At 43.3% G+C, this 12,100-nt stretch overlaps 1 protein-coding gene across 4 annotated transcripts in view; it reads right to left on the reverse strand.

Annotated features, from left to right (window-relative positions):
- LOC136437058 (probable ATP-dependent RNA helicase DDX17) overlaps positions 1–12,100 on the reverse strand; it is a 70,418-nt gene that overhangs the window by 21,301 nt on the left and 37,017 nt on the right. For all 4 annotated transcript variants that reach the window (XM_066431506.1, XM_066431507.1, XM_066431505.1 and 1 more), the window contains exon 4: positions 324–457. In XM_066431506.1, coding sequence (XP_066287603.1) covers positions 324–457 — 134 coding nt within the window. The remainder of the gene's footprint in view (positions 1–323; positions 458–12,100) is intronic.

A 12,100-nucleotide genomic window follows, 5' to 3' on the forward strand; every position in this document is an offset into this window, starting at 1 on the left:
GTCTAACAATTAAAGCCACCATCACCCATTCAGGACCTTTTTATGACTTTGCTCCCAACCAAGGTCTTTGCTGGGTTGGGAGTAGCCTGGAATCCATCCTATTCTAGCTCCAGTTCACTCCTCTGTTCACATTATAGCAAAATATGACTTTCCCAATTTTGATTTTCACAAAATTCACTTTTTAAAGATAGTAGCAGGCACTCTTGCTGACCAAATCCCTTCCACAGATGACTTTGCTCATGACTAACTCCCAGCCATGGTTTGGAGAAGGTTGTGAGACTTTGGTGGGCAACGAGTAACAGGGTTTAAAGCTCACTACTCACTGCGAGAGTTTTTCCTGAGCCAGTCTGAGCGATGCCCACCAGGTCCTTCCCTTGAAGGGCGACCGGCCAGCCCTGTGCCTGGATCGGAGTCGGGAACTCGAAGTTGGAGCGTGCGATCTCCTCCATAACGTAATCTGGGAGGAGGAAAATTAACATATTTTAAATGTAATACACAAGCATGAAGTGGTCTGGAATCTAACACAAGTTTGCTAATCACAAGGTCAGGAGTTCAAATTCCAGCCTAGGACAGAGTAGGAGTCATACCCGGGGCTCGAAATTCATTTTTGGGAATAGATGCACTGATGCACCTAACCTAAAAATTTTGGTACATTATGACACTACTAAAAAAACAGGACTGATCTTTATAGCCGATTTTGAGAAGGCTTTTGATAGCCTGAGGTGGGATTATATTTTCAAAGTTTTGAACTATTATGGCTTTGGAGAGTCTTTCATAAAGTGGGTTTCGGTTTATTACAAAAATATTTCTATTAAGGTAATAAATAATGGACATATTTCAGACCCATTTTCCCTTTCACGTTGCGTTAGACAGGGATGCCCCCTTTCTCCTTACCTATTTATATTATGTGTAGAGTTATTAGCCACAAAAATCAGGACCAATGTGCACATTAACCCTTAATCTGCCACTCCCGGGTTAACCCTGGATGCAGAAACTTGCGAAGATTGCCGCTCCCGGGTATAACCGGTTTAGGGTATTCCCTGGAACAAAACAGCATCTCCGTGTGTTTCGCGCGTCAAGGTTCCAGTTCGGAATTGTTTTGACCAAGGACCTAAGTAGTGCGCGAAGATAAGACGCAAATCCTAGGTTTTCTCGTTAGTTTTGGCTCCCGATTTTTCGGCTATCGCTATAGCAGTGCGTTATCTTTTATATTTCCTGAAAAACCCGATCTTCGTAGCGTTTTACGGTTTCCGAGTTTAGGTCGTCCGCGGGTACTTCCTGGTATTAGTGCGCGATGACGGTAACGCGGCTTTGTCGCCTGATTACCCGAATCGTGCGTTCTATGTGCGTTTTGCGTGGTTTCGCACCATCGGGGATTGCGGAAAACGTATCCTCACGATTTTTTTCATTTTTCCTAATTGCACAGACAGAATGATGACCTTTATTTCCATATCAGTCATCATCCTGGGAAAACTTTTATTTTCCTTCCAGCGGCCTTGGAAGAATGCCCTAAAAATAGCAGTTTTGGGGATGAAAATTGCTTTTAGTGACGGTTTTCACTAAAAATGACGTTTCTACAGAAAATATCAAATTCGTCTGTCGTTCGAAGATAAGTCACCCCTATCCATCAGAAACAATGAATCGGCCGAAAAGGGATGTTTGGAAAAGCGCTATTGCCTTTCTGGGAACGAGTCAGGTCGGCCCCGAATTTTAAAAAAAACTCCGAACCGAGACCTTAAAGAGGCATAAAATCTTAATTAATGACGTCATAGGTGCCGTAATATTATTGCATATTGACGTCTTTATCCAAGGCTTGAAGATTATGAAAACAAATTCCATAATTCTGCCTTTTTTCCGTTCCAAAGGCAGTATTATTCATATCTGGGCTTTGGTGCCCCCCTCCCTCATAATCTCCCCCCTCCCCCAACATAGCATGCAATGTCAAATTAAGGCTTCCCTCACGTGTACGCTGTTCATTCAGTCGCTTTGATTCCGGCGGCGATTGATATAAGTTAGGCACTGGATTTGACTGTAAGCATAAATTTGGTACACTCTCTTCGCAATTTTACCTAAGGAGGGATAGTACGCAAAGTGTAGGTAAATTAAGCGCTATTTAAGAGGAAACTGGGAAATCGAATGTTAAGTTCCTTGCTCCTAGAAGCCTTAACTTTTTTTCGCTTTGTTGGTACCAAATAGTAGTCTGATGAGTTCTCCACGCACCCATAGAGAGTTTATTACTCTACCCGCTTCCTTCTCCGTCAATTTCACCGATAATGGGTTCTGACTGGCAAAAGAATGGTGTATTTCACACATTTGGTGTGCCTTGCGCTTCTTAAGAGGACATTCACGGCACAATTCTACAAATTCGACGTTGGACGACTTTGATTTGGAAAGCGCAAATCCTGTGCTACCACTTCATGTCAAAATCTGCGATTTTCATCGGCGCAATCAAGCGCGACGAACCAAAACGCAATCCCACTCAGTTGCCCTGTGATTCCCGTGACGTCACTTCGTGACGTCATCCTTATATTCACTTTTAGAAGGTCTAGCGTTAAGTATGAGGACCAGAAACGACGGAACTGCCATAGATATCGTCGGCCGCGGACACGTGAAGATTTCCCCGCCGGTTTTGCATGTTTTCCGTAAAGCGCTTTGATAGTAGCTTACATTTTTCATTGCTCTTTCTGATTGTGACGTCAATGTTCTGTCAGGGTTTGAATATGCGGCAAATGTCGAGAGAGCGCTGTATTTTCTATATGGCTTTAAGCATGTCCTGCGGGAAAAGTGACCATCGCAGCCAAGTGAAATTTGGATATATGGTAGATGGAATCTTTCTGAAGTCTGGGGTGAAATTTTTATGACAGAATATGCAAATTAAGGTTCCAGTTCGGAATTGTTTTGACCAAGGACCTAAGTAGTGCGCGAAGATAAGACGCAAATCCTAGGTTTTCTCGTTAGTTTTGGCTCCCGATTTTTCGGCTATCGCTATAGCAGTGCGTTATCTTTTATATTTCCTGAAAAAACCGATCTTCGTAGCGTTTTACGGTTTCCGAGTTTTGGTCGTCCGCGGGTACTTCCTGGTATTAGTGCGCGATGACGGTAACGCGTTTTGCGTGATTTCGCACCATCGGGGATTGCGGAAAACGTATCCTCACGATTTTTTTCATTTTTCCTAATTGCACAGACAGAATGATGACCTTTATTTCCATATCAGTCATTATCCTGGGAAAACTTTTATTTTCCTTCCAGCGGCCTTGGAAGAATGCCCTAAAAATAGCAGTTTTGGGGATGAAAATTGCTTTTAGTGACGGTTTTCACTAAAAATGACGTTTCTACAGAAAATATCAAATTCGTCTGTCGTTCGAAGAAAAGTCACCCCTATCCATCAGAAACAATGAATCGGCCGAAAAGGGATGTTTGGAAAAGCGCTATTGCCTTTCTGGGAACGAGTCAGGTCGGCCCCGAATTTAAAAAAAAAACTCCGAACCGAGACCTCAAACCCGGAAGTTAGCTTGGGGGCCTTGTGATCTGGGGTCAGGGGTCAAAGGGCGTTGCACAATCACCGATTACGTCATCCCCATGATGCCTTGCGGCATTACGTATCCAATATGGCACCCGCGTCATCTGCATTGAGTGTTTTCGGCGATAAAGTCCCAGTTTTAACGCTAAATTGTCCGGGTTTACGCACAAATATGTGTTTGGGGAGCTTGATACTACAGATTCTGGGGAAAAATAGCGTTCTATGATCGAGAATTCTGCAGTAAATGGCGAAAGTGGCGGCATACACACACCAAACCAGTCAGGACCTGTGTTGTCAACTTTCGATCCATTCGCAACAAGGTACCTGAACTGCATGCATTTTGCGAAGCTGTGCAACCAGACATTGTTGTTACCTTCGCGACGAAATTTTTCGTCAAGTAGGTAATTTTTTAATGAATGTCTGTGTGTCTGTTAGTGAACAGGATAAGTCGAGAATTCGAACGCCTGGATGGTTTGTTGTCGTATTTGGTGTGTCCGTGTGTATGTGGGAAATCTCAAGATGATTAGATTTTGGGCGAAGTAGTTTTGCATAATTAACGAGAAAAGTGTAAAAATGTGTTAAATTGTATGCTCATACTATGCGTTCTGGTTGCGACGTGTGGGCTGTGTTGTTTCAGGGGATATTGATACGGGTAGAGGGGTGCAAAGTTGGTCATGAGGTGTCATGAGGCAGGCAGGAAACGTCAGTTACTGCCAGGGACAAATTGGCTATCTGCCAGCTGTAGGGCAGATACAAGAGATAGACTTGCCCATAGGCAGTAATGCTTTAAAGCACTAAAACATGGGCTCAGAAAAGGATTCACCTTAATTGCAAGCCCCAAAAATTCTTATGCACCAGAAAGCCACATCTGTCTACTTTAGAATCATGCAAAGAAAATAGACAGTTGACCAGCTCGTTCTCTCGTAACAGCTGACAGACGAAAACAATCGTCAACTTTGACCTACTCCCAGCCTGGAAGAGTCCACTCGGAGCATGTGAAACCAAACCACAAAGATATCTCCTTACACCAATTAAAAGACTGAAACATACAAATTTTGACCAAACTAGGAAAGCTTAGACCCTACCCGTTCCTTCTAGCCCAAAAGAATCCAAAATTGACCAAAATTTTCAAGAAAAAAAGGGGGTTTCAAAAGTTTAGTGTGAGGACCCAATTTGTGTTCGCAATTTTTGCACGCCACTGCGCAACTCAACAGTGACGTCAGCCCTGTATTCATTGGTGTGGAATGTGGTTGAGGGAGACAAAAGTTGGATATATACGGCCTTATATGAGTAAGAACAGTCATAAATGCAGTGCCACAGCATGGGAATACCGAGCATGTCTGTGTGTCTGTTAGTGAACACGATAAGTCGAGAATTCTTGGAAGGATTGTCTTGGTATTTGGTATGTTGGTAGGTCTCGATGAAACCTGAAAATGATTAGATTTTGGGCCCCCTAGCGGCTTGTTACGGTACTGCAGCGGAACTTCCAGTTATGATATCTCGTGTTGTGGACATGCTATGGAACTGATTTTTGAGTGGTAGATAGCTCGTTGGGCAGAGAGTAAGTGGTATAGGTTTGGGCCCCCTTGCAACTTTTTTGGAACTGCAGGGGCAGGTTTTGCTTCAGACTTTGAAAGGGAATAACTCAAGAAGGGCTTGATGGAAGGTCATGATTTTTTGCATGTACATAGCTTGAGCGATGATGTACATGATTGGATACTTATTATGCAAATCAGTAACTAATTTGCATAATTAATGAGGAAAGTTTATACATCCATCAATTTCCATGATAGGACTCGCAAACATGTGACATATGTAACTGAGGAAGAGAGAAATATTAATAGATATCAGCTATGCAAATGAGAACCTCATTTACATAATTAATGAGAAAATACTATAACTCGAGATGGGCTTGATGGATGGTCATGATTTTTCGTATGTAGATAGCTTACGTGATGCTTTGTATGATTGGATGATAATTATGCAAATCAGATTATAATTAATGAGGCAATTTTAAAAACCTGCTGTGTTCCATGATATGACTATTCAAATATGTGACATTTGTAACTGAGGAAGAGAGGAATGTCAATAGAAATTATGCAAATGCAGGCCTAATTTGCATAATTCATGAGAAACTACTATCATACTAGTAAATAACGGCAATTTCATACTTGTTGCATTTAGAAGTTGTGTGAATGTGAACACCATTGAATCAAATTATGCTAATAAGGAGCTTATTTGCATTATTGATGAAAAATGTTAGCATAACCTTCTTTGTTAAGCTCATAATCATAACAAGGAGGTTTGGACAACTTATGTTATTTGGGTGAGGAGGATCAACTGGTATGATTTTTGATTGATGAAAAACACTCCTAATACGTCAGTCATAAAGGTCAAAATCATTTGGCGAAGGTATGAGGTCGTAGAACTCTTGTTGGTACTGAGACATGGTTGGACTCGTCAGTGGGCAGCTGCAAAGTCTTTCCGGACACGTACAATGTGTTCAGGAGAGATCGAGCTAGCCGGGGAGGGGGTGTGCTTGTTGCTGTAAAGAACAACATTATAGCAACCCACCACCCAGAACCGGACTGTCCCTGCGAGCTGACATGGGTCCAGGTCCAGCTGGCTAACAGTAAGTCTATCTTCATTGGGGCCTACTATCGCCCCCCCCCCAATGCTGGTCATGATGATTTTGCAGCACTAGAAAGATCGGTGTTAGAAATGCAGGCAAATAACAACAATGCCCACATCTGGCTAGCAGGGGACTTCAACTTGCCAGATGCGACTTGGAACCCTGAAGCTAATACCATCGCTCCTAACCCATCCAGTCTCACGAGCAATTACATCTGCCTTGCCAATGACTGTGGTCTGGAACAAATGGTCTGCGAACCAACTCACACTGTGGGGCAAACTTCGAACACCCTGGACTTGTTTCTCACCACAAATTCCACCTTAGTGGAGAGAGTTAAAGTTTTACCAGGTCTCAGCGATCATGACATCCCGCTGATTGATGTTCAAGTTAAGCCCCAAATTTCCAACACGAAAGATCGGCTCATATACCTGTGGAGGAAAGCCAACATCGATGCACTCCAGCAGGATATGGTAACATTCAGACATGACTTCGCAGACCAAGCACAGCATAATACTGCCTCAGAAAACTGGGAGCTGTTTAAGGCAAAAATAAAATTAAAATAAAATAAATAAATAAAATAAATAAAGGCAGCCGTTAGTGGTGCTGCCAATAAGCATGTTCCCAGGAAACGAGTGAGGCCACAGTCTAGCAAACCATGGATAACACCCCAGATTCGCAAAGCCATGCGTAAACGGTCTGAACTTTTTTCCAAGGCTAGGAGATCCAACTCCCATGAAGCCTGGGCAAAGTTCAAGAGGTGTAGGAAGGGAGTTAAGCAGAGAGTTAGGAAGGCCCATAGGGATTATGTTTCCAACTACCTCGAGACAAACATCAAGGATAATCCCAAGGCCTTTTGGAGCTACGTAAAATCTCTCAGACAGGACTCTACAGGTGCATCAGCCCTAAGACATCAGGGGGTGCTAACATCTGACCCCAAGGAAAAGGCTGATGCCCTGGGAGCCCAGTTTGAGTCAGTGTTTACCAGGGAGGATAAATCCACCGTTCCTACCCTTGGCGAACCCGTAGCTCCAACTATCCCCTCCCTTAACATCTCAGTGGAGGGGGTAGCCAAACAGCTCTCTAGTCTTAATCCCAGCAAGGCCACGGGACCAGACGGAATACCACCTCGCCTCCTGAAAACTGTTGCCGAGCAAATTGCGCCAATCTTACAGACAATATTCTCCCAGTCAATATCTACGGGAGACGTTCCTGAGGATTGGAGAACAGCTAACATCGCTTCAATCTTCAAAAAGGGTAACAGAACAATGCCTTCCAACTATAGGCCGGTGTCTCTCGAACACATCGTGCACAGCCACATGATGAAACATCTAGACACCTACTCTCATCTCCCAAATAAACGTACCGGTACGTTTATTTTTTTCAGCCTCAAAATCCACCCAGTACGTTCTTATTTTGGACGGTACGTTTATTATTTTTTTGAAAATTTGAGTTTTGCTAACCTGGGATCCTCTTAAAATTCAAAGTTTGGGTTTTCCTGCCAATATTTCCCCGTCATTTTTGCTCATAATTCATTATTTTCCGGCCAAGCGGCGTTGATTTCCCTGCCGCTATGACCCGGTCTTTGTGAAATCCTGGCGGAACTCGTAACGTATCCGTCGATCTCTATAACACTTCAAAGTCAACGTTGTTATTGGGCAAACATAAGACGCCACACTGACGTTTTGAAATGCAGTTCTTTTTATATGAACAACTTTAGCAGTCTCATAACATCGTAAACCAAAGCATGCTGACCAGAAACCAATATCTGTCAGCGGCGCAAAGTGTTTCAAGTAACGTTACGCATGTAATACATTACTCTACTCACGTGAGATACAGTCTTTCCCAAAATGATATAAAAATAACACCACAAAAAAACGTGTCTTAGGATCAAAAACTTTATCATTACTTTGAAAGTATATCAAAACATTTCAATCCTACCGGCAAACATGAAAATTTTGCCCTTCGAAAAGCGCCACAGTAACGCACCCAGCAGTGACAGTCCTGGGAATGTTTTGTTTTGGAAGATCTCACTTTCAAGAAGGGGAAACAAGTCTTTTTGATCTACAAATAAAACTCCTTTGCCTTTGTCAGAAATGTATTTTGCAGTTTTACAAAAATTCTTTAAATACCTTAGTCTATATAAAAAAATTGTTGCAATCTAGTCACCATTTTTATCACTGAAAAATGCTTGAAAACAGATCACCCCCCTACAGAAAGAATGCCGGAGGTTTCTAAGAACATGAGTGTACGTTCTGTTAGCCCCGCCCCTTTCTGTCTGTGGCGCCGCCACTGTCTATAGCTCACCCTTTCATGTAACATGAGAACCCTGTAGTTTGTGGCAACATTGTAACAAGCCTTCAGGAGGTTTCTCAAAATGATACATACAAGGGTATTTTTAGATTTTAAATTATTTGGATTGTAACAACAAAAGCCAAGAACATTATATAACAAGATATTAAATGTTCTTGACACAACACAATGATTTGTAGCATGTAATGTTTACAAATCTATGTTTCTATATGGAAGGCATAGAAGATAAATGGCAAGTTGGGAAAGACAAATAGTTACATCATATACATGTGAAAAAAATGATGTGATTGTCATAGTCTTCCTTTTCTCTATCATGACTTTTACAAAATATAAGTAATACCTGTGATGACAATATATTCAGGATATTGTAATTTTCTGTTCATCTTCTTATAAATGTTGATACATTTGTATAGAAAAAGAGTAGACTTTCAAAGTGTTGCCCATCCAAGTGAACTGAGAAGTTTGGCGACTACTTTTCATGTTTTGATTATATGTCAGTATATACAACAATTTACTTGCTTCAAGTTCCAAGCAGAAAATGCATGTATCAATGATCATGTACATTTTAACTTGTTGAATTTGAAGCACCGTTGGCCCCTGGTTAGGGGTCATAGCGGGGAACCTATGCCCAATTTTTTTCAACATTGCTACTACAGTATATCTTTTTGAAGTGGCAAATAATATTATAATTTGAACAAGATGTGTACAGTTATTCTGTTCAATAGTTATACACTTAATTGGTATGGTCCTCAGACAGGCATAGATAGTCAATAAATGAATAAAGAGAACCTGCTAATCATCTTCTTTCCCTCAGACAGAAGTAGCATGGACACAGTTTATCTGTAAATTTGGTCAATTTCCGGGGGGTATGTTTATTCCAGGGGGTACGTTTATTAGATTTTGAAGATTTGTCCAGGGGGTATGTTTATTCCGGGGGGTATGTTTATTTGGGAGATGAGAGTACGGCATTCTGTCCCCGGCGCAGCACGGTTTCAGGAAGGGTCTGTCCTGTGAGAGCCAGCTGGTACTCACCCTCCAAGACTTGGCCAAGAATCTTGACCATAACAAACAGGTCGATGCTGCGGTGCTTGACTTTAGCAAGGCATTTGACACCGTGCCCCACGAGCGGCTGCTAAGCAAGCTCGAGCACTACGGCATTTCTGACCTTCTTCAGTCTTGGCTTAGGGCCTTCCTAACGGAGAGAACCCAGAGGGTTGTCTTTGACGGCGGAACATCTAAAGCTGTCAGAGTCACCTCTGGAGTTCCGCAGGGTACAGTGTTAGGCCCTCTACTCTTCCTACTGTACATTAATGACCTCCCCAACTCCGTAGATTCACACGTTCCATTATTTGCCGACGATTGCTTGATTTATCGAACCATCAGCAAGCCCTCTGACGCTCAAGCTCTACAGTCCGATCTCGATGCGTTATCAGAATGGCAAAATCGTTGCCTTTTGTCGTTCAACCCCTCTAAATGTCACATCCTTCATATCACCCGTAAGAAGCATCCCACCCTAACCCAGTACTCCCTCTGTGGAGAAGCCCTTACCGGTGTTAAGTCCCACCCCTATCTTGGAGTACAACTGTCCGACGATTTGCGGTGGGACACCCATATCAACCACGCCACTAGCAAAGCCGGTCGTGTTCTGGGGGTCATTCGGCGCAATTTGACCCATTGTCCATCTAGGGTCAAGGCCACTTGCTACAAAGTGCTGGTGCGGCCTCACTTGGAATATAGTGCCATCGTCTGGGACCCGTACACCACCAAAGGGATACAGGCGGTGGAGGCCGTCCAGCGCAGGGCCGCCCGCGTGACCCTTAATGACTACCGGCGGACTAGCAGCGTGACACAAATGCTCAACGACCTGCAGTGGCCCCTTCTCTCTGAAAGGAGGAGGAACGCCCGCCTCACCTTCTTCTACAAACTTGTTAATAACCACATTAATATAGACACTTACAGTTTGCTGAAACCAGCCTAGGGGCGCACCCGGGGGAGCCACGACCTCAAGTTTCACACCATCCACGCTAGAACAGACACATATAAACACTCTTTCTTTCCCCGTACCATCCCTCAGTGGAACACCCTGCCTGGCACGGTTGCGACGGCTCCCACCGTTGAGTCGTTCCGTGCCAGGCTGGAGGCCTGCCCGCCTTAGCCCGGGACCTCAACTCCCTCCCTACTATGCCCCTGAAGGGGTTATTTGGGGGCAACAACTATGTAGATGTGTAGATGCACGTGGAACAAGAAGTTCGCGTCGTCCCAGGGGGAATTAACTCACGGCGACGGAGTAAATAGAGTGCTGGAAAATTCGACATCAGTTGCGGAGCTGACAATAATCGTTTTTGTGAAGGGTAAAGGTGTTGGAGGCAAGTTCATATATACAGTGGCGTCTGTGTAGCACAGTGGCAGAGCATCCGGCTATGAACCAATACGACCCAGGTTCAATCCCCAGTGGAGTACCCAGACATGTTCGGACATGCACCCAGACGTTGTGCCCTTAGGAAAGGCACTTAACACGTATTTCCCATATCCTAAGCCCAGCAATAGGGTTTGGGTTGGCGTTAGGAAGGGCATCCAGCCGTAAAAACTTGCTACAAAAAAGACTTGCACTTGATAACCACATTACAGAACAGGAGTTCTGGGGCTCCCCCATCCATGTGTTTTCCTGGAGTCCATTCACATTGATACATTAAAATCAAAATACAAGAAGAAAACATATACAAATGATGGACAGTCATAACCAAGATCAAATTTGATACAAAACATCTACGATTGACAGACAGTAATGAACAAAATCAAATGAGATGCAATAAAAAGAGCGTGAGGGGTCAGAGGTCAACTTGAAAAACATATGTACATGTATTCAGCTACCACCAGTGCTGTAATGGCTTATTTGTGTACTTAAGTGTGATCAGTCTTTCTTTGAGGAATGTTTTGAACAGTGAAGGTGCGGATGTTTTTATGTGTTGTGGAAAGGTGTTATATGATTTGATACATCTGTACAGGAAGGTTCTGGTAGCTGAGGTGGTTTTGGGTTTTGGCAGTTTGAAACCCCCTCTCTGGGCAAGACGGGTGCTGTGTTGATGTCAATTCTCTGTAACCTTTTATAGATAGCTTCTGGTTTTTGGCCGCCTGAAGTTTGTGAAACATGGCGAGAGTGCTTGTGTATAGTCTTACGTTAACTTTGGGCCAATTCAACCTCCTGTGCATGTTATCTATGTTGGAGTCATACTTAGCATTTAGGACAAGTCTAGCTGCCTTGTTTTGTAGAATCTGTAGTTTATTCAAGTAAGATTGAGAACTAGCTGACAAAAGGCAAGAACAGTAATCCATGTGACTTAGGACAAGTGATTGTGCGACTGTTTTTAACGTGTCGCTCGTGAGGTAGTCACGAGATCTTGTAGTGCTGCCAAAGCGCTTGTCATTTTGGATTTCACTTTGTCCAGATGTACACCCCACGTTAACTGCTGGTCCATATCAATCCCTAGCAGTTTCGCCTGCTCTACGGGTTCGATTATTCTGTTATTCATCGAAAGCTGTAGGGTAGGCTTATGTTCTAGTTTATACCGACTACCTATGACGATGGACTTTGTTTTGTCAACATTTAATACCAATCTGTTAGCGTGAACCCAGTCACT

This window comes from Branchiostoma lanceolatum, chromosome 6 (genome assembly GCF_035083965.1).
Source record: "Branchiostoma lanceolatum isolate klBraLanc5 chromosome 6, klBraLanc5.hap2, whole genome shotgun sequence".
In the NCBI taxonomy this organism is placed as follows: Eukaryota; Metazoa; Chordata; class Leptocardii; order Amphioxiformes; family Branchiostomatidae; genus Branchiostoma; species Branchiostoma lanceolatum.